The 20,626-nt window shown below is 40.4% G+C and overlaps 1 protein-coding gene across 2 annotated transcripts in view; it reads left to right on the top strand.

The window, feature by feature from the left end:
• Positions 1-9,912, top strand: part of TAB2 (TGF-beta activated kinase 1 (MAP3K7) binding protein 2) — a 60,486-nt gene extending 50,574 nt beyond the window's left edge. For both annotated transcript variants that reach the window (XM_074537560.1, XM_005487556.4), the window contains exons 4-7: positions 3,519-3,679; positions 4,306-4,399; positions 5,663-5,743; positions 7,951-9,912. In XM_074537560.1, coding sequence (XP_074393661.1) covers positions 3,519-3,679; positions 4,306-4,399; positions 5,663-5,743; positions 7,951-8,096 — 482 coding nt within the window. In that variant the 3' untranslated portion in view covers positions 8,097-9,912. The remainder of the gene's footprint in view (positions 1-3,518; positions 3,680-4,305; positions 4,400-5,662; positions 5,744-7,950) is intronic.
• Positions 9,913-20,626: the final 10,714 nt, after the last annotated feature.

The following is a 20,626-nucleotide window of genomic DNA, read 5'->3' as shown; positions in this document are numbered from 1 at the left end:
TAAGTCCTTTGGTTAAATATTATATGCCTTTGACTGACTGATGTTTTCATATTATTTTCTTCAACTTGAAAGAGGATGGTATGCAAAGTTGAGTGAATCATTGGTACCAACTATAGTTATATAAGTGGAAGCATGTTTGCTTAGCAATTCTTGCCACTGTGTTTTTAAAGTAAATAAATTAATTTATAAACTAGGTTAGTAAATTAATATTTTGCACAGCTCTTGCTTTGGTTTCTTGGAGATCTTTGAAACTTAAAAAAAAAAATAAAGCTGCAGGAAACAAGTTTTTTTCATTCTTAGCCAGTTCTCGTAGATGTTCAAGAAAAAAGACTTGAATAAGATACAGCTGTGGCCTATGCACCAAGGGACTCTGAGCCCATTGCATCATATGGTCTAAGAAAAAATACCACCTTATATTTGCCTCTGTATATCAGGCCCCATTCTTCACTGATGTTCTTTTTAAAAAATTAGGTGAAGAGAGTATTGAAAAGAGAGAACAAAGAAATCAGTTTGAACTATTGAAGTTGCGTATCAGATGACTGAATTCTGTGCAGCTTCAGGTTTAGACAACATGCCCAAGCATAAGTTTTGAGACTCTCATGAACCTCCTGCCACAGTGTAATTGCATTGTCAGAAATCCCCTCCATATCTGACAAACTAAGAGATTTTAAAACTGTGTAGGTCTGTAGGATAGGGTGAAATCGTTGTATTCCTAGATTAGAATTTATCTTAGAAACACTTAAAATAATAAAATATACTCTTAACGTTAAAATTCACATTCACAGAGTCTTTGAGAAAACAATTATGCATACATTTACAAACTTCAAGGTATATTTAGTGCCTGACTGAGAAGGTCTCTGGGAGAGGAAGAGTGAACTTTTGTCCTCCAGACTTTTATGCTCCTTCCTGTAATTATAATGATATACAGCTTTTATGTGTAAATGTGCACTTTGGTTGTCAGAGGAAACAGTGGCATCTGCCAGGGCATTGAAGTGTACTGTACTCTGCTGAATGCAAACATGCAGAAATATAAAAAAACTAAATGTGCCAAATACCGTGTTTGCACTTAATTAAGAAAACGTTTTCAGTTGCTCTGAGCAACGCTAGAGGGAGCTGAATACTTAAATTGCGGCTTTCCATTCATAATTACGACACTGAAATACAGGGACGGTTTTGTCTTCCCCCCATCAATGTTTTCCTGCAGCTACCAAATTGGTATTAAAGCAAAATTACCAAATTGTATATGAAGGTCTCTGCTTACACCAATCTCTTTCAAGTTCCTTATCAAAGTTACTTTTAATAAGTAGAAGGATAGCGCAGTAGTATCGAGTGATTCTTCTTTAATTACAATGGTAATTTTTAATGTGTGTTTTTAAAACCTGTTGGGATTTGAAATTGTGAGATGGTAGTCCCAAAGTTCCTAGGAAAATAAAGTGCATGACTTTCCAGACATGACATGAAAATGAAAAGCATGTGGTAATGCTGGGGGATCCATCAGTGCCTTCTCCTCCTTGTATAGCTGCATAATGACAGCCGAATTTCTAAATCACACAAGTGGGAGAACATCAAAATGAGGAATCTTGGGTTCTTTTTCTTTACAAAAGTAGTTTAAAAAAGGAGATGAGGGATGCACAGGCAAAGTTTTGGTCATAGTTGAACTCTTGAGGCCATGCCATACAACCTGATAGTCTGGTGGCAATGCTCCTCACCTGGCACATCCAGCAGCACTGGCTACTCGCCAGCAGCCTGCATCCACCATTTGACAGGTCTGAGGAATTGTGGGTCTGGGCAGTAGAGTGTGGCTGTGTTGCCTTAGCAGGTTTACCAAGGTAATGAAAACAGAAGAGACTGTCTGAAAATGGAAATAAAATGTAGAAAGAAAAAGGACTTGTATACTCTACCAGAGTAGAGGCAAAGTAGTCTTTTATTTCCTTTCTTTAGACTTCTTTAGACTCATTTTCTGTTTGTAAAAGGCTTTCCAAGAGGAGAGGCTGTCTGCTGAGAATACTTACCTGATAATTTCAAGTCTTCAACAAAAATCTTTGTACTGAGGTTTCAGTTATTATGTTTTTATTTTACATGAGTACAGCTGCAATTTTTACTGTAGTGCAACTACTGTGACCTGTGACCCAAAGTAAAGGTGTTTGTTTATGAAAACTTCTGCGATTTGAATAAAATGTAGCAGAAGCTAGATGTCATTTCACTATCTTGTGAACATTTGTGACTCAAAAGCCTAGGCTGGATCTCAGTATGGTCTGTAACACTGTTCAAAAATAGTTTGGCATTCTTTAATGGTTCTTTAAAGGTTCCTCCTTTTAAAGAACCTCTGGAAGACAAAATGCAATGGGTGAATGAATGAATGAGCAGGCAGGATCTGCAGGAGAAGTCAGTTGCTGGAGATGTGGAGCATTCCATCTTTTTGATGTTGTTTTGGGGTTTTTTTTTCCTCTGCTATTATTTGGGAAACCCAGGTAACCAGATTTGAGTGCTTCTAATTTTTTGGTACCTGAAGAAATTGTAAGGAGTTAAACATCATGTTCCAGCTGGAGTTTGATTTAAAGACTTTGTGAGGCACATTCAATCTTTTTTAAAATACCGTGTTATTGCTACTTCTTTATAATTTCCAGGGTGATATAAAAGTATTCATAGTCTGTGAAAATTATCACAGTTTAGAAATTACTAGTTTAACGGGTGAATGAATGGCTGTGCGGAAATTAAAATTATTCTTTAGTTTATTTAATTAAATACATTTTTATAGAAGGTGGTTATTACTTTGAGCAGTGATATCTGCTTTTGTGATTATATTTAATAGTACACCTACCTTCAGTGAAATAAACTCATTATATTGCATGAATTTGTGTCATCTGTTACTTAGGTTCTTTATACATTTGAAAAACTGTGGTTTGAAACTGTGAAGTTCTGCTCACTTCATTGTTTCTAAATTAGGTCTCCTTGTGCCTTTTGCTTTACAAATAGTAACCAGTGTTAGAAATTAGAAGCTGAGCTAATGGTTCTGCACCATAGTTTAGGGGTAAAGTGACACAGTCCAGCTTTTGACAAGTATCAGTTTGCTAGTGGTGTGCTTATTTCTGATTTGGTTTCATTTAATGGTTTGTGCTATGATGAACACTGGATCCAGTCCTAATTGTAATAAGCATATGCAGTGCTCCATATTGCAGTTGTCTGAAATCCTCTTCATGCTACCTGTTTTACAGTAGTTAAGATGAATACACACAGAAATATTTGTTCCTGTCTTTGGGTAGTTAAATTTTGCATGGCCATTTACTGCATTGTATGGCTTTCTCATATTTGCTTGTCTGTGGTTAGCTTGTGCTGTTTTCAAAAATACAGCACTTTCTGTCTTATGGCAGAGTTTTTCTTGTGAGGAAATTGGAAAAGCAGTCTGTACCAGTGGTTTTTTCAGTTTTTTTCCCAAAAGAGTGCCAACTTGCTTCTTAATCTGATGTTGTCATGTGAAGGATAATAAAGTAGATAAAATGGGACTTTATGTATTGCAGCTTTACTGGTACACCAGAAGGCCAGGATGGAGCGACTTCAACGAGAACTTGAGGTTCAAAAGAAAAAGTTGGATAAACTAAAATCAGAGGTCAATGAAATGGAGAATAATCTAACACGAAGGCGCCTGAAAAGATCGAATTCTGTTTCCCAAATTCCATCAGTAAGTTGAAACATCTGTAGGGTATAAACCTAACCACAAGTGTGGTCTGTCACAATAAATGGAAGGAAGACTTGTTTGTATATTGACGATATACTAGGGACAGGCAGTATAGTTAGAATTAAGCTGGTGAACAGTGGAGTTCACAGTAAGGACTAAAAATGTGTCATTTAACCACAAGCTTGCAGCTTGCTAGTTGCTTTGTGAAGAACTGCTTTTACAGGCAGTCACTAAAGATTTGACATGATAGTCCTTACAAGTTAATACTCGTACTGTTATCACACCAAGTACTTTTGGTCTTGGTGCATATACTGAGCTCAAAGAAACCAATTAATGCACCAGTTGTCAGTGCTAGATGATCATCCATTGATCTGGTGGACGAGACCACTGGCTATGCCCTGACTGAAGATTAGAGTTGTTCAGTCTGCTCTGAAGTCTGATGAGAGAGAACTATTCAGTAGGTCTGGAAGCTTTTTCTAAGATTATGCTTGGATTAAAAGAAAGGTGGTCATTAGGGAAGATTCTTTTATCATCATTTCTGAAATAATTAAATGTTGTCTACCTGTGCGTGAATGATAACTGTTCATAAACTGGGAAAATTTGTCTAACAGGCAGATTTATTTTTTCAGCTGGAAGAAATGCAACAGTTAAGAAGTTGTAACAGACAGCTGCAGATAGACATAGATTGCCTAACCAAAGAGATTGATCTTTTTCAAGCAAGAGGTACAGTATGTCTTAGTACATCAGTAACTGTAAATGTTGATTTTTTTTTCCACTGTCTACATGTTTCAAAAAAGTCCATGTCATAAATGATGGATATACATACTTTTTGATAAATCATCACATTAGTGTGAGTGAAACCATGGTAGTAACTGTCTTTAAAGCCTCTTGTTTTTGCCGGCCATATGATTTTCCTAATTCCACAGTCATTCCTATTTCATACAAATCTGATTATCTGTGTATCAAAGAAAGAGTAAGTTTTTTGAGTGATACATCTTATACATATGTGTTCTTCTCTCTCTTTTGTCTTCCACCTCTGTCTGTATTTAGCCTCTCCAGTTAGAAAATATAAAATGTGGTTGTAACTTCCAGTGTGCTCTCTGCTTTCCTTGTCTGCAGGGACACAGCCTTTGGTCATGGGGGTGAAATGAGACAGCTGAGCCAGTTCAAGAACTGCCAGCAAGAAAGCCTCTCTCTTCCTGCTTCTCTCTCTTGCCACTTTCTCTGCACAGAGAGTTCTGCCTCTGTATTTGTTTTTTAGACCCTTTGCAGAGCTGATTCTGTTCACAAGCCAAGCTAAAACTTGCATTGCTGGAAAAGCTTGCTATAGCTGATGTGAGGGAGAGGCACAGGAAGGGAGAACTGAGATAGTGAGAGGGAAGGAATTGATGCTTCCCACTTCCAGAAGCAGTGAGCTGTTAGATCAGCTGGGACATGAGTTCCACACATGAACACAAAAGTCAGTCTACCTGCAGTTCAGGAGAAGGCAGACAGGTGTGGTGAGTGTAATGCTACACTGAAAGCCTGACCTTAAATAGAGTGAGTAACGGGTGATTTTTTTTTTTGCTTGTTACAGTAAATTGCATCTAGAACTTTCTCATGGGTTTTAATTCTAAGCCTGTATAATACATTGCATAGTAGGTGAGATATCTCTGAGTATAGTTGCAATTTAGAAAGAGTCAGATATGATTTACTAATAAAATTATCTTAAAGAGTAGCAGAAAAAGATACCTTTAAAGGAGTTTAGTTTGCTAGAGCTTGTCTCTGACTTTACTTTATATTACATATTTTGGGCAATAAGTTTGTTAAAGTGTGTTGTTGAAATCACTAATATCTCACTTAGGGGTCTGTATTGACACCTTGATATAAAAGGGGATAAGTGAATAATAGTATGGTTACAGAATTACTGCCAGAAAAGATTGATATGCCTTCCTACTCAAGTTTATTTTTTTAAACTGCTGCACTTTTTTTTTTTTTTATTTTTAGGACCACATTTTAATCCCAGCGCTATTCATAATTTTTACGATAATATTGGATTTCTTGGTCCTGTGCCACCAAAACCCAAAGGTATTGTATTGATAAAATTTGGATTTGATACAAATACCTGGTTTGTATCTAATACCAAGTTCTAATTTACAAATCTTGTTTAAGTGTTGATTTTGAAATAGATTACTTCAAACGCATACAAACCTCACATTTTATTTGTATTGGCAATAAATATGCTTGTGTTTGCTCTTGTTTCCTCTCACTCATACATTCAGGAAAGAGAAGTATATTAAATGGGTTTTGTTAAAGATGAATAATATATTGTAAGGCAGTTTATGTAATGGAAGCATCCATCTTTCTCTAAAAATGAGCATGAGGTACATTGCTTAGGGGCCAGTGAAACTCACTTAGATGACTTCACCATTATCCATAGTGAACAGTAGATTTACTTACATGTAGTAACAACTCAGGTGGGTTACCCTCACCGGAATTCATGGTTACTGCAGAATTTCTATTAACAAGTTACATGAAAGCCTCTTCTGACTATTGGTAAATATAGTTCTAGGTAGTTGAACAGGAAAGTAATGCAGAGCAGTAGGGAGTCAGTATTGCTGAGTATTAGCCACTCTTAAGCATTCTGTTTATCATTAGTGTGCACATTACTTGCTTGTTCCACTCTCAAGGTGTCAAACAAAGCTGAACAATTACCTCTTGTGTTTTACATAAAGCAGAGAATGAATTCAGCTTGCTTGGAACATCATTATACTATGACTTTAGGCACACCATCTCACAAAACATGGAGATAATCCACAGGTGTTTCTGTGCAGTCTTTCTGTCCTGAAAGTTCTCCACATAATATAGATGTATGTGGTTAATTGTCCTTGGGGTGTGCAGTAACTGTTGTTACAGAATCTCATCTTGGAGATTTCTGACAGTTCTGCATTGTAAAATGGTCTAGACAAATTGAACTTTTTGTCCTGCAGATCTTTTGCAGCACTTCCAAACTGATACTGTTTTTCATACTTTATAAAGCACTTTTTATCCTTCCACTACCTGAGCTGGTAGTGAAAATTCCGAGTAAAGTTAAATCCAAACACATTCCTATTAGACACATTTTACAACTGAACCATGAAGAACTTATAAGTTCTGTCAATTATGTAGTTCCTTTTATAATAAATAAAAACTAACCCATCAAAGAAGAAAAATTCATTTTCTTTGACTAGTTGTCAACATTTTTATTGGCTTATCTGATGTTTGGGAACTCCCAAATTTAAGTGTTTCATTCAATCTATCTTGAAAATACAAAATTGACCCTGATTGGTTTATAAGCTACAAAGTCCCTCTGTCAATTACCTTTCTTCTTCTTTTTTTTAAAAAAAGTATCACTGCTGTATCTTAGTTCTTCATTAATTTTAATTTCATTTTAAGCTTCAATTTAGCTATCATGTAGCTAAAACAGAATTTGACTTAAAACAGAATTACTGCTGTTCACAAAAGAACAAAAATAATTCTTGTACTGTGATCAGTAGTGTTATACTTATGGAAATCTTGCTGTCATTTTGCAGCAATTGCCGTTGCTGATGAGATTGCTGATGAGATGTTTTCCAGATGAAATAATGGGCTGAAAGGATTTCACAGTTACCTAAACTGGGGAACCCTTAACTTGAGAAGTCACTCTCTCTCTCTTCATCCTTTTCATTCCTTTTCTCTCTTCTTCTTTTCTCTTTTAAAATATTTGAAGATTTCTGTCTAACACATCATGCAAAAAGATGTGTTGGTATTGCTGGGATGATTACTCTGTAGCATGACAGAGCCCTGCAATGGTTTTTCTTTAGTGCATCTGCGTGCTGAGATGGCTTGAAGAACTGCTACCTTCTTTCTAGAATCAAAAAGTTTGACATGTCAAAGGGTTACAAAGCACATACTTCTTGTCATAATGAATTTTAGACCACTTCATAGATGTCAGACTTCTAAATCTTGTCCTGTGCTGATTAATTTGCAAATTTTATTTCCTTTTTATGCCTTAGCTTTGAACTGAGGGAAGAAAGGGAAGAAAGCAGAGTTAAGGGATGGGAAACTTGATTTTTGTAGTTTTACCTTGAGCCTTTTGGCTTACCTACAATCAAGCTGTAGTCAAGGGGGTGGTAAAAAGCTGCTTCTGTCACTTTTAATAACTGCTGTTCTCAGAGGAACAAGATTGTTCTCAGTTACTGAAAAAAAAAATCTCAAAATTCTTTCCATGCTGTTTTCAGTTAGTAACTGCTTATCTTATCTCTTCCATGTCACAGATCAGAGGTCCATTGTGAAAACACCAAAGACTGTTCCAGACACAGATGAAGATGAGGGAGCTCAGTGGAGTTGTACCGCCTGTACTTTTTTAAACCATCCTGCCTTAAATCGCTGTGAACAGTGTGAAATGCCCAGGCATTTCTGAGCCAACAGGCCCATTACCTTCCCTAAAACCATAGCAAACGTACAAGGAATTGTCCAGGCATTGGGGGGCAAAAAAAGCATTTATGCATAGGGTTTTGTAAAATGGAAGGTGTGACGAGATGGTGTTTTGCTATTGTTAAATGTCAGCCCACAGAGCAAGCAATACCTCAGAGCTGTGTCACAGGCAGCTGACGCTGATCGGCTGAAGGGCAATCTGCTGAGAGACTCGCCAGCTGCCTGAACCATGTACAGTATTACCAGGAACACACACCGTGTTCAGTGCCTGGGTGTCGCCCATCCTCTTCTCTGCCCCAATGTCACTACTGAATTTTGACAGGGGAAAGGAATAGAGTGCTAGTGTTTTTGTTTTCAGAGCTTTCAGTGAAACACTACATGCACAAAGGAAATCTTAAAAGGAACAAGGTTTAAATATTTAAACTGTTTGCTGCCACATAGTGCCTTTGATAAAGGGAAGAACTTCACAAATCAGTGGTACTCTTTGCCTTGTCTTCCCTGAAAACATCTCTGTGAAGCCAGAAATCATTACAATCACATCTAAAGATGAAAAGGAAAAACTGCATGCGTTGTCTGTACAATACACACAGTGAAATACCCCAAAGCTTTTCCTACTGTACATAGCTCTAGAGCCTGCTTTAAGTGATTTCCTTTCCTCACCTTTATTATTTTCTTGTACTTCTGTATGTATAGTGTAATAGTCTTTTTGTTAACTTTCTTTTTTTCCCTTTAAGTGATTAAGCACGATCATGTCCCTTTTTTTAAGCCTTTATCTGAGAGAAGCAATGCCTTAAAATAAGAGCATTAGTAAAAAACTATGCACAAAATAGCTTTCCTCTGCTCGTTCTGTACATTGCTCTTGTAAATGCTGATGATCTGTGAAGACCTGCAGATGCAGTGTGGTAAAAGTGCAGGAAAAGTTGGAAGAGTTACACATATAGTTCACTCTGTACACTGAGTTTTACGGTGGGTGACACAAAGGGAGCATTTTGTCTGCTGTGAGGAAACTTTATACTAGGAAACTTTCAACCCACCAACAGATCAGCATCCGAGTTAAGCTTGCTTCATCTGCTGGGTGTCTTGCAGACTCCTGAAGAGAGATTCATTGGGGAAGTACTTAAAGTGCCAAAATCAACAGCAGCAGCATCATACGGCTTTGTTCAAGGACTTTAAATGCTTTCCTGTTTTGGCAGCCAGTTTCTCTACCTGACTTTGTGGTGAAGTCTCATATTTATAGAAAACAAGGATAGCAATATTTAGGACAACTGAAATAAAGGCTGGAAAAGAGAAATCAAACAGACTTGAACACTGAAGCAACCTCAAGCATCTCTTTTATTTTGATGATCTATTTTTTTAAGGAAAATACTCACATGATCGGGGATGTATGTAACCGAGATCAAGAAAATGGAATTCCAGTACAATATGCATGAAAGACGGCACACAAAGAATTATGTAGCAGCAGCACTTAGTGTGAGGCTGGAGGGAGTGCTAACCATGTAGCAAGAGACAAAGTAGACTGTCACCCACTGTAAACATCTGCCAGTGGACACTTTTATTAGGAGTTTTACAAGTGATCTATGTGAATGCACAGAGGCCTTTGTTTTGAAGGCTTTGCAATTTTTTGTATGTGGGAGGAAAATGTCAATCCCAGGTCATTAGGCAGTAGACCCAAAGCAGTTGCATTCAATGCATTTTGTTTATAAAATGAGGCCTTGTTTTTCAGCTTCATCTGCAGTTCTATGTGAAGATTGACAAATCAGTTTTTACCTGTTTATTAATAAAACCTAATTTGGATATCTTGAGTTGATGGTTTTGTGATTTAGCTGGGTAAACTGCCTTTGTAACAGATAAGTTATTTATAAAAATTAAAAAAAAATATATTCTAATGCTTTCTTTTGTGATTTGTTTGCTTTTTCCATGCTGTGGAGCAACAGAATTCTCAACAGAGCAATAAGCATTAACGGTATTAAAAGTAGGCTGATTTCTTATGACCAGAGTTTTTATTTAAGCCTTTTTTTTGTTGAACCTTGTCTCTCCTGCCATGCATTACTCTGTTTAATTCCAATTCAGTGAGCATAAGGAATGTATTTCATAAAGTTGCACTGAGGAGATTGTTTCCTGACCGAAGACCCACTCATTTATTCATAAAGCAATAAGCTAGACACAGTCCCTTTTTACTTCCTGCTTCTGGGGTTTATGATTTTAAAAATGTTTTTCTAAATCAAAATGGGCAACTGCTTTGTGGTGACAGATGATGAACTAATGTTGATATAAACACAGTTTAAGGATGAATATGGTTAAATTCTGTCTTGGTGCTATGGATAAAAATGCTGTGAGATGTGGAGTGTTCCTTGACATGTCTTTCCCACATGGACCCTGTTGAAGCATATATTTGTTATGTGGAGTTGAGCTTTCCTGAGACATACTGATGCTGTATAAAAGGCCTTCAGGAGACATCTATAAACTGATTTAGCAAAAAAAAAGTTAGCTACAGATCCAGGAAAAAAAAAATCCTTAATGCATATTATTCAACTAGTGTGCCATAATCTGTAATATAAGAAACAGTGGTTGGAGTGAGGGGGCAACTGAATTTTTAAAGGAAATGCCAGTCAGTTGAGGGCAGGAAAGAGCATATTTGGAGAAATAGGTGAGATGTAATCCTGCTCATTCCATGAAATGCATAAATGATCTTTTCCCTGAATTTGAAGGGAAAAAAAATACTTACATCCTTGCTCCAGCTAGGTGTGCAGAGCCGTCTGCTCAACATGAGTTTGTATTGGACAGCCTTTTCAGTAACTGATCCTGAAACAGTAGGGTAAGAGAAATGATATCTCCAGTGTCAATTCCAGACTTTTACCTTCCCCTTCAAGAGTTCTATGTTGTTTATGTACTCCAGGTCGCTTATATAATCAGATAGTGGCATATCAATGTAGTGTGTCATTATGGGTTGGGTTTGAAGGATGAAGTAGAACTAGATTTCACCGCTGTTTTTTTTTTCCTCGTGGAACATAAAAAAATTAATACTTGCAGCAAGGTTAAATTTTGTGGTTTAATGTCAGTACTTTATCTTGGATGCTGATTTATGATTTTTTTCTTTCCTGTACTGTCTTTGTCAGAGATCTCTGTAAAAAAAGTATATACAGCAGGAAGGGGGTACCCTTCTTGGCTTTCAGAGATGCTCCTGTTTATTTTTTGTGAATGCTTAACATTATCACTTGGTCAAGTTTCAAAACTGGAATAACTTTAGAAATGTAGCAACTAAACAGAGCTAGCACCTTGCTACTTTCTAAATATATTAGAAAAAATTTTGTCTTGTGCAGTCTCCAATCAGTAGAGCTATTCTGTTGTCCAGGAGTGTGGCCAGGTGTGGCACCTGTGAAATTCCGTTAAATTGTGAGATTCAATATCTTCAGTCTCAAGCTAATGATAGATTAGCTTTAAAACTGTGTGGTCAGTATTCATGCCTATCTATTTGCTTTATTTATGTGAATTTAATCTGTTTTGTGGTCTTGAAATGTCTACCTTCAGCATGTTTTGTAGATGACTGGGGGAAAAGTGTCCTTATCAGTACTATGTTCCTTCTGTCAAATTCCTCTCACTTCAATGTATGTTGAAGTCTGGACACAAATTAAAGGAAGACTTGATTAAGGATGTAGAAGAGATATTAGAGAAAAGTAATCTATTGAAATCTACTATTTACTCTTTTTCAATACTCCTTTGGTATTCTAAAATGGGACTATTGCTACAAAGCAGTGGCAGAAACTTTTCAGTACTGTTGACAGAGTATGTTAACTTGTGAATGTGCAGCAGTTATTATCATGTTTAATTCTAACTTTAGCAAGAAAATAATTTGATATTTTATCTCATATTTGTTTAAAATGCCCTGATAAGTTGAACAGCAAATACAAATTAAACTTTAGATTCCTTTCATTGACACAGAGTGGAATAATTACAGTGCATTCCTGTTTCAAGCCTGACTGCTTGAATAGCTCTTTTATTGCTAATTTTGAGGAAGAGTCTTTGATTTTATGTTGTCCAGAATGCCTTGTGAGGTTCGTATTTTGTGTAAACTACTTTAAAAGTACAGAGAGAGAACAGGAAGAGTTAGTATGAAGTGTTTGCGAGCTTCAGGCTCTATATCAAGCTTAAGTGCTATAGGAGCAATTGGGAGTAGTGGTGAGCATTGAAAATTAAATGATCAGACTCAATTTTTACTTTTTGATATGATTCATTAATTTGTTTTTTTTCTCTGAGCAGTTCTGTATGGATGGCATCTACAGTAGAACTCAAACAGTGCTGCCTTCAGAGGCAGCACTGAGTAGGTGTCTCAGAAATTCTTGCTTCAGTCAAGACCTCACACATTAATTTCCAGCAGTGCATGTAATTATGCTTTCATCATAAATGCAAATATGTTTTAATATTTAATCAAAATATAACAATCGTCAGCCAGTGCAGTGCTGCTACAGGCATTAGTTTAGCTGATCATTTTTCCCAGTGTCCTGTTCTCTTCCTTGATTTGATTTGCAGATACCCATGTGTACTTATGGAGGACATTGAGCCAAAATGATTGATTATCTACAGGGGTTCAAGCTGTCTATGATTTGCAAGTTCATTTAAAATAATAAAACTCACTCATATGGGTGAGTGCAGATTTTAAAGGTGAAAAGTAACATCTCAATTTGGGTACTACTAGAGCATTCAAAGTTGCTTTAAAAACCCGTTCCACTTTTTAAGGGGGTACATTATTACAGCTGTGAATTCTGTGACTGCTTTTTTTGACAGTTTATGGAAGCATGGTGCCAAAATAATTTTGATGTAGCTGATATGGTAACAAATGGAGATGCTGCATATTAAGCATTTTAATGTGCTTTTAGTATTAGTATATATCAGCAGAATTTATCAGTTTATAAAGCCTATAAACTTTAACTTAATTCATGTTCCCCTTGCAAGTGATTGAAGGTCCAAGGCTAAAGAATGCGGTGTTGGAAACATCGAGGAAATGGGCTGAGGAATGCTGTGCCCTTTCTTCTCTGTATACAGAAGCAAGTGGTGTTGCTTTCCCTACACCCTGCTGTAAGATGCAAAATAAAATGTGGCAAGCAGAAGGCCTCGGAGCTCGATAGGGTTTGTTGGAGTCAGGAACTTGGGGCATGACATGACAGAAATGCTGGTGTCAGCACTGTGCATCTGCTGACAGGACAGCCACGTCTCCATTGTGTACTGAGGTCTTGCCCTGGCCACGTTTCATTATGTGCCAAGGAAAAATTCACAAGGTTTTCATGAGGAAAGGACAGTTGGAAGTGAGTCCCTGGAGTTCCTCATCTGGCTGGTACACAGCTGCTTACCCACAAAAGTGAAGAGGTGCCTGCTTGTAAAAGAGGTTATTCAGCCTCCATGGTTTTGGAGGTTGGACACTGATTCCTTACAAGAGACACTTTGTACTCTCGGAAGAACAGCCCGTGCATCATTAATTCTGGCTTAGCTTTGCACCACTGTACTGCAACAGTAAACCTGTAAAAGTGGTGTTTCCTAACTCGGGCAGTAAATCTAGAAGCAAATTTGAAAGAGGTTAACAAGTATTGATAGCTCTTCTGAGGTGACTGGAAACATGATTCAGAGGAGAGAATGAATGTGTGTTTGTAAGGAAAACTTGATTACAAAAGTTACCATCCCAAAAACTTTATTTAACATTTATTCTTATAGTGGGTTTTATGTTGACCTAAGATTACAAGCAAAGCAATGTTTGCACATACATAATGTCTCTCATCAGCTGATATAAAAAAAATTTCATTTACAATCTACTTATTCATGGTAGCAACTCTCTACTTCATAGTTAGCTGTAAACAGTGAGTTGAGGGCCCTTTTTTGATTGTTGATTTTTTAATTTATTTTTAATATTTGCTATTTCACAGTGGCTTCTGTAGTACAAAATTGGATGATGGATGGATGGATGGATTTATTTTTTTACAGAATCTTTTTGCAGCTTTGCTCTTGTTTGTACTTGCTTTGTGTCTTACTTTATTGTCATGGAGAGCTGCTCTTGCTCCATCTGGGGAGCTGCTGTTTGGAAGGAGGACATGTTTGGGTGCATTGTGTCCCATCCCTCTGCTCTGAGGCTGGTGCTGGGTTGTGAGCCTGTGGACAGTTTTGAAAAAGCATGAAATACTATTTAGGCTTTAAAAGGCATTTGGCCAAAGGTATTGGAGAATTTGGAATGGTTCGGGTTGGAAGGGACCTTAAAGCTCATCTAGTTCCACCTCCCTCTGCCATGAGCAGGGACAACTTCCACTAGACCAGGATGCTCAAAGCCCAATCCAGCCTGGCCCTTGGTTTGTCCATCTCAGCAGTATTGCTGTGTCACTGGCTCAGCTTCTAAAAGATGCTCTGTTCTTGTGCCTTGGCAGTGTGCAGAATGTGACCCCAGGATTTTTTGTGTGCCTATTTGCTGTGCCTTCATCTCTGCCTCTGTCTTTTCAATTTTCCTTTTCTGCTTTTCTAATTAGAGACTTGAACAACCACTCAGGCCAAGTTTCCTATGTTTTGTTGCATCTATCCAGTAGCTACAGTGCAAATTTGGGTTAGAAGTAGGATTTATGTCTTGGGTTTTTTCATGAGCCTTTCTCTTCCCTCTGTGTTTTGGGGCCAGAAATAAAATTTAAACATAACCTGAAGAAAGAACATACTGTCTTCTGACAGAGATACCTGATACAATTATGAAAAGATTGTCATGTGGCATCCTTTATGCCCGCAAGAAAAACTTTTTGGTATCCAATGTCTATAGTTCATATTTGCTGTCATAGAGAGGATGTTGGAGGCTGTCACTGGACACCCAGCTTGAAATTTGATGACTTGTGGTTTGATGCCCTGTCACAGACTTGTTTGGCACCTTGGAGAAAGCTGTGCAGGTCCTTGTCTGATCCACAGCAGCAGTCTGGCCTCTTGCAGTGTTTGTTGTGCAATTCTGCTGCAATTGAGGAAGCATTTGGAGGTGCACGCATCTTTTCTACTGTGCATATTCCTGAGTATTGAGGTTTTGAAGAAGTGGGCCATTCAGTAGAAAATCTTACTGTGTCACTCCCACTGAGCTGCTGCTGCTGCTGGGCTTAAGGGGGTGAGGGGGAAAGGCAGCGTGATGCTGGGCTTTGGGAGCTCTTCATAATCCTTGGCACACCTGCCCTGTATGTGAGAAAGAAAATGCTTTGTAATGCTTTATGAGCTGAAGGACATAACAAAAGCTTTCCTTCTTTAATATTGATTAGTAATGTGGAGGTTTCTTCCTGCTGAGCTTGATACTTTAAAATTAAATGGCTTAAACTTTCTGAAACCCTAAGGAAACCAATGCTGGCCTGCCTGGCCTCTGTTCTGCCCCCATGAGCTTCACTTCTGGCCCTGGCACTCTGGACTAAGTGAAACAAAACAACCAGCTAGCATGGCTAAGGGCTAAATTTCCTTTTGTTGATGGACCCTACAGCTGTCCTGATGGGTCTCACCAGGAAGTGCTTTTCTCTCAGCCCCACAGCCATGGCCACCAAGCTCCACACTGCAAGTGTGGAGTTTGCTCTGAAGAAACAAGACTCAATCATTTTTCAAGGCAGTTGTCATGTGTCCCAGTTCTCAGTGCTTCCTGAAAAAAACAGTAGGATTGAGTGATGGAGAGAGATACTTCACTACTGACATTATTTACTATTTGCTCCCAACACAACTGTCAGGCATGGCTGTACCCAGTGATGACATGGTTGGAAACTTGCATTCTTGTATCCAGCCAAGGTCAAAGTGGACATAAGGTAAGTGCCATGCAAAGGTATGTCTTAAGTAGTTCCATAGAAAAGTGTCATCCATCTCCTGATCTATTGCCTCATGTTGGTTTTCATTCATTTAATTTCCTGGCTTTTCATCCTGTTCTTTTCCTGGACCAATCCCTGTATTTGGCAGTAGGGTTGAATCTATTGATAATTGATTGCACACAGTGCTTGAGTTCAAGGCTTGAGTCAGCATCTAGATCTCACCTGTTCATCAGTCTGCCACCCCATGGCAGCCATGCTTTTCTCTTGGATTTTGAAACAGTTGTATTAGTCATAATACTGGCCCAGGAGGTGCTGGGCTGCCATGTGGTGATTTCAGCTCAGTATCTTTTCATTTCACATGTGAAATTCATCTCATGACACTGAGACAAAATGCATTAGTAATGCTTCAGAGCAGGGATTGCATCACCCCCAGCTGGAGGTGTCCTTGTTACTGGTTTACAGGGCTGCACTCCAGGATGCTCCCATTCTCTGTGGAGCTGTTAATGAGCTATGAATCCTGTGTTTGGCATCAGAATGGCACACCCTAGGGCTGACAGGAATGGCTTATCTTGGCATTGCCCATCACTTGGTCACAGCTGCAGTTTCCTGCCTAGTGTGGAAGGGCTTTCACTTCTGTGGCCAAAAGGAAGACGTTGGCAAGCGGTGATTAATACTTTTCTGAATTTTGGTTTTATGACTCCAGATGAGTCTCAGGAAGGTAACACAGCTCATTTCACATCACAATTGGCTCCTGCTGTTACTGCCATGACCTAATTGTTTTTATTTTCATTTTAAGAGTAAAAGCATTTAAACCCAACCTTATGAAGACCAATGAATAAAACAGACCAGTGGAAAAGGTGTGACTGAAGGCTTGAGGTAGGTGGCATAAATGAGATTGCTTAGAAGCTTGTTTTGTCAGTCATTATTCATCTGTTAGCAACTCCTGTGTGATCCTCTAAAGCATCAGCCATCACTCATGTTTGACTGGGCCTGCTCTGTGTGGGATTTCCCTCACCCCAAGCCCTCCTGTTGTGTGTTTAGCTACAAAAGCTGCTCCATACCTGCAGGTTTTGTTGACTGCCTCTGTTGGTTTTTGTGTAGTTTTGAGAGGGTGCCTGCCAGCTGTCAGGACACAGGCACAGTTAAGCTCTCTCTGAATGTCCTCTAGCCCTAACATGAGCCAGCACTCTTCGTGACCTTTTCCAGATGTTTTTTCACAAACCTCCAGTACCTGGGTCAATGGAGTTTGCTTTGCCTGCCTCTTTAGTACTTTCCAGTCAGGAGGAGATAAGCCTGCTGCTGCAATGCTGTGAGGGGTTATACCACATTATGGCCATGACTAGCTCCCAAACCAAGTGTTTCCTCATTTTCTCTTGACTTCCCTGCTAGTGTGTTTGATCATGCTGCGCTTGATGTAATGCACACAAGCTGCTGAGTCACCCCTGAGCTGGCAAGGTTTTGTTGTACTCTTAACCCAATGTAGAGTGTTTGGTCCCTAGGCAGGCAGGAGCAAAGCTGGTGCCTCTTGGTTCCTTCTGAATCATGTGACAGCCAGCCTGGGGGAGCCTTTGCTCTCAGGGCAGGTTACCCTGCACTTCAGAGGCCGTGTACTGCAGGGCAGTGTTTCCAGACTGGGCCATGGCAGCACCCTGGGGATGCTCCAGAAAAACCCTCAGTGTTTAGAATCATAAATATGCTGAGCTGGAAGGACACGTCAGAATCAAGTCCACTTCTGGCCCTGCACAGGACACACTTTGTGCCTGAAGGCATTGTCCAAACACTTCTTGAATTCTGTCAGGCTTGGAGCTGTGACCACTTCCCTGGGGAGCCTGTTCCAGTGCCCAAGCACCCTCTGGTTATGAACCTTTTCCTGATATCCAGCCTAAACCTCCCCTGATGCAGCTTCATGCCATTTTCTCAGGTTCTGTCACTGGTCTCAAGAGTGAAGAGATCACTGTCTGCCCCTCTGCTTTGCCTTGTGAGGATGTTGAAGATAATTACAGCAAGGTCTCCCCTCAGTCTCCTCCAGGCTGAACAGACCACATGACCTCAGCTGATCCTCATACAGCTTCCTCTCAGACCCTTCACCATCCTCATGGACCTCCTTTGGATGCTTTCTCATAGCTCTGTATCTTTTTTATATTATGGTGACCAAAACTGCGCACAGCACTTGAGGTTGGTCCTTTTGGATTGCAGCTCAGTGTCAATACAATGGAACATGCTTTTTATACATTATTTCACATATTTTAATAATAAAATTTTATTTTGTATATATATACATTTTTATAAATAAGACCTATACAATTTGTATGTCATGAATTTGTCTGTGTCCTCTGGAAAATTTGCTTTAGAAGCTGTTCAAGAAGGATGGGGATGTCTTCTGTTTTTCACGGATTATTTTACATACTACAAAGTTTAGAAAGCGTGTGTAGCTTTTGTAGTATCAGTGCTAATGGCTCTGATGTAAATCTGCCTTGAAATGGGATAAACTGCATTCAAAACTGTACTGAGCCCTGAAAACCAAGAGCTGGGCACCACAAATGCAGCATTTCAAGCACGCCTGAGAAATGAAATGGAGTATGGCGCAGTATTGGGAATTATCTGCTGGCGTGTGAACAAATACAGGCTCCATCAGGAAATCCTGCCTTCAAGCCAGTTTTGCTGCTCCACTGGTGATGTGACAGCTGGACCCACAGGGTTATTTCTGCCTCTGGCAAGGAGCTTAGAAACAAGGCTGCAGGCAGGTTTCAGATGCCTGTGAGCTCAGGGCTCCAAGTGCTGAGTTGCACATCCAGCCTCTGCCGGCGAGTGGAGAATTTTATTTTCAGTTCTGTTGAGATGTAGGAGCACAACCCAATGCCTGGCTTTGGGCAACTGTACAAGGCTCCCCAAAAATGCAAGGAAAGAAGGTATAAAAGAAAGGAATGCAGTAGGAGCTTGTGCTGGTTTATTCTGGGAGAAGTTTCCCCCTGCATCCCCCCCTCCGCCCCCCAGTGCTGCCTTACAGTCGCATGCTGGGAATATTTGTTGCATATCCACCTAACTGCTGATTGACACATACAAGGCAATAAACTTAATTAGTTAAAATCCCCTATGTTCTGATTGACTGCCAATGTCCAAAGTCCACTAGGAAAGACATGGGAGATAACATTTGTAAGGCGAGGCTATCTGGGCTTGCAGAGTATTTTTTCAATTAATTTCTGCCTAAGGATTGGCTGTGATACTTATCCACTGGCAAACCTAGTTTCAGATTTCAGCTTTAAAATATAATTGGCAGCTCAGCAAATTCATAAAATTGATCCCCATTCACACTTATTTTTGGCTTGCGTTAAGAATGTGCCAACCTGGAACTCTAAACTTAACCCCGAGTGACTTTCCCAGGGCTGCTGCCCTGAAAGGAAAGCCTGGCAGCAGCGCCTGGGCCGCGGCCAAGATAAATCCTGAGCCGCCGATGGCAGAGCAGTCACAGCCTGAACTGCAGGTGAGGGGAGAATAAAGAGACGGAATAAAGGGTAAATTTTGTAAAATGCGCCCTTTCTGAAACCTGTTATTGTGCATTTGTCTCTCAGTGCTCCACGGCCTGACCCTGCTGCGGCCCAGAGCCCGCCCAAGCTGCTGTGAGCCCTGCAGGACCGCCGGACACAAACCGCGGGACGAGGTCGGGCGTGTGTGGCGGGGTAACAGCGCCGCGATTCCAGCTCGCAGGAAGCTGCTGCAGCCTGAACTGCTGCTGGCATAGTCCAAGGTAAGGAAGCAAAAAGAGCCTTTGCATAATATCCACAGATGTTAAATTCAGCCGCGCGGTGAGATGTTCAGGCCCCAGACACACACATGGAGGGATAGAGGGCCCGGCTCTCTCTTCCCAGGGGCCTGGGGGCTGACCCCGGTCTCGGGGCAGTGCAAGGATAAGGGCCAGTCATGGGAATGGGAGGGAGTGCCTCAGGGACATAGGGACAGACATAGGAACGATCCAGTGTGGGGTAACGTAGGAGAAGCTCCCCAGGGCCTTCACAGAAGGCACCAGAATTGGCTCTGCCGGTGAGATCGAGCCTCACCCGTGGTTTCCTTCGGCCTGCGGGAGCCTCTCAGGCCGGGTCCTCGGCAGGGGAGCGTCTGTGCCGAGCAGGCCGAGCCCGGCCCGCGGAGCCTGCGGTGCACCGAGTCCCGGCGCTGCTCCTGCTGCTCCCGGGGCAGATCCCTCTGCTCTCAGGGAATCTCCTGCTGCTGCTCCTGGGCAGCTCCCGCTGCTCCCGGGCAGCTCCTGCTGCTGCTCCTGGGCAGCTCCTGCTGCTGCTCCTGGGGCAGATCCCTCTGCTCTCAGGGCAGCTCCTCCTGCTGCTCCCGGGGCAGCTCCTGCTGCCTGGATTTCCCCGAGCGCACGGCACCGCCGTGTGTCAAAGAGGCCTCGGAGCAGCAAAGCCTGCTTCTAGTGCTGCCACATTGACACCTTGTGGCGGACTTGGCCACCGTGTTTTCTAGAAATATCGGTGCATGTCTAGGGATGTCGGCTGCGGGACGTTCCCTACAGGCTTCCATTTGGCTGCGGGCAAATTCAAACATTAGAACATCAAAGAGCAAAGTGCAGAGGCTGGCCTAAACCAGTGTCTCCCAAATACCATCCCCAGTTGCTTATCAATATCATAGAAGATGAACCGAAATAACAGAAATAACTTGATTACTTTTTCTACTGATATAGAAAATTGGATTCTCTGCCTTTTTCCCCATAATATTT

This window comes from Zonotrichia albicollis, chromosome 3 (genome assembly GCF_047830755.1).
Source record: "Zonotrichia albicollis isolate bZonAlb1 chromosome 3, bZonAlb1.hap1, whole genome shotgun sequence".
NCBI classification, from domain to species: domain Eukaryota; kingdom Metazoa; phylum Chordata; class Aves; order Passeriformes; family Passerellidae; genus Zonotrichia; species Zonotrichia albicollis.
Note: the sequence above shows the minus strand (reverse complement) of the source record. Positions and strands in the feature narration are given on the sequence as shown.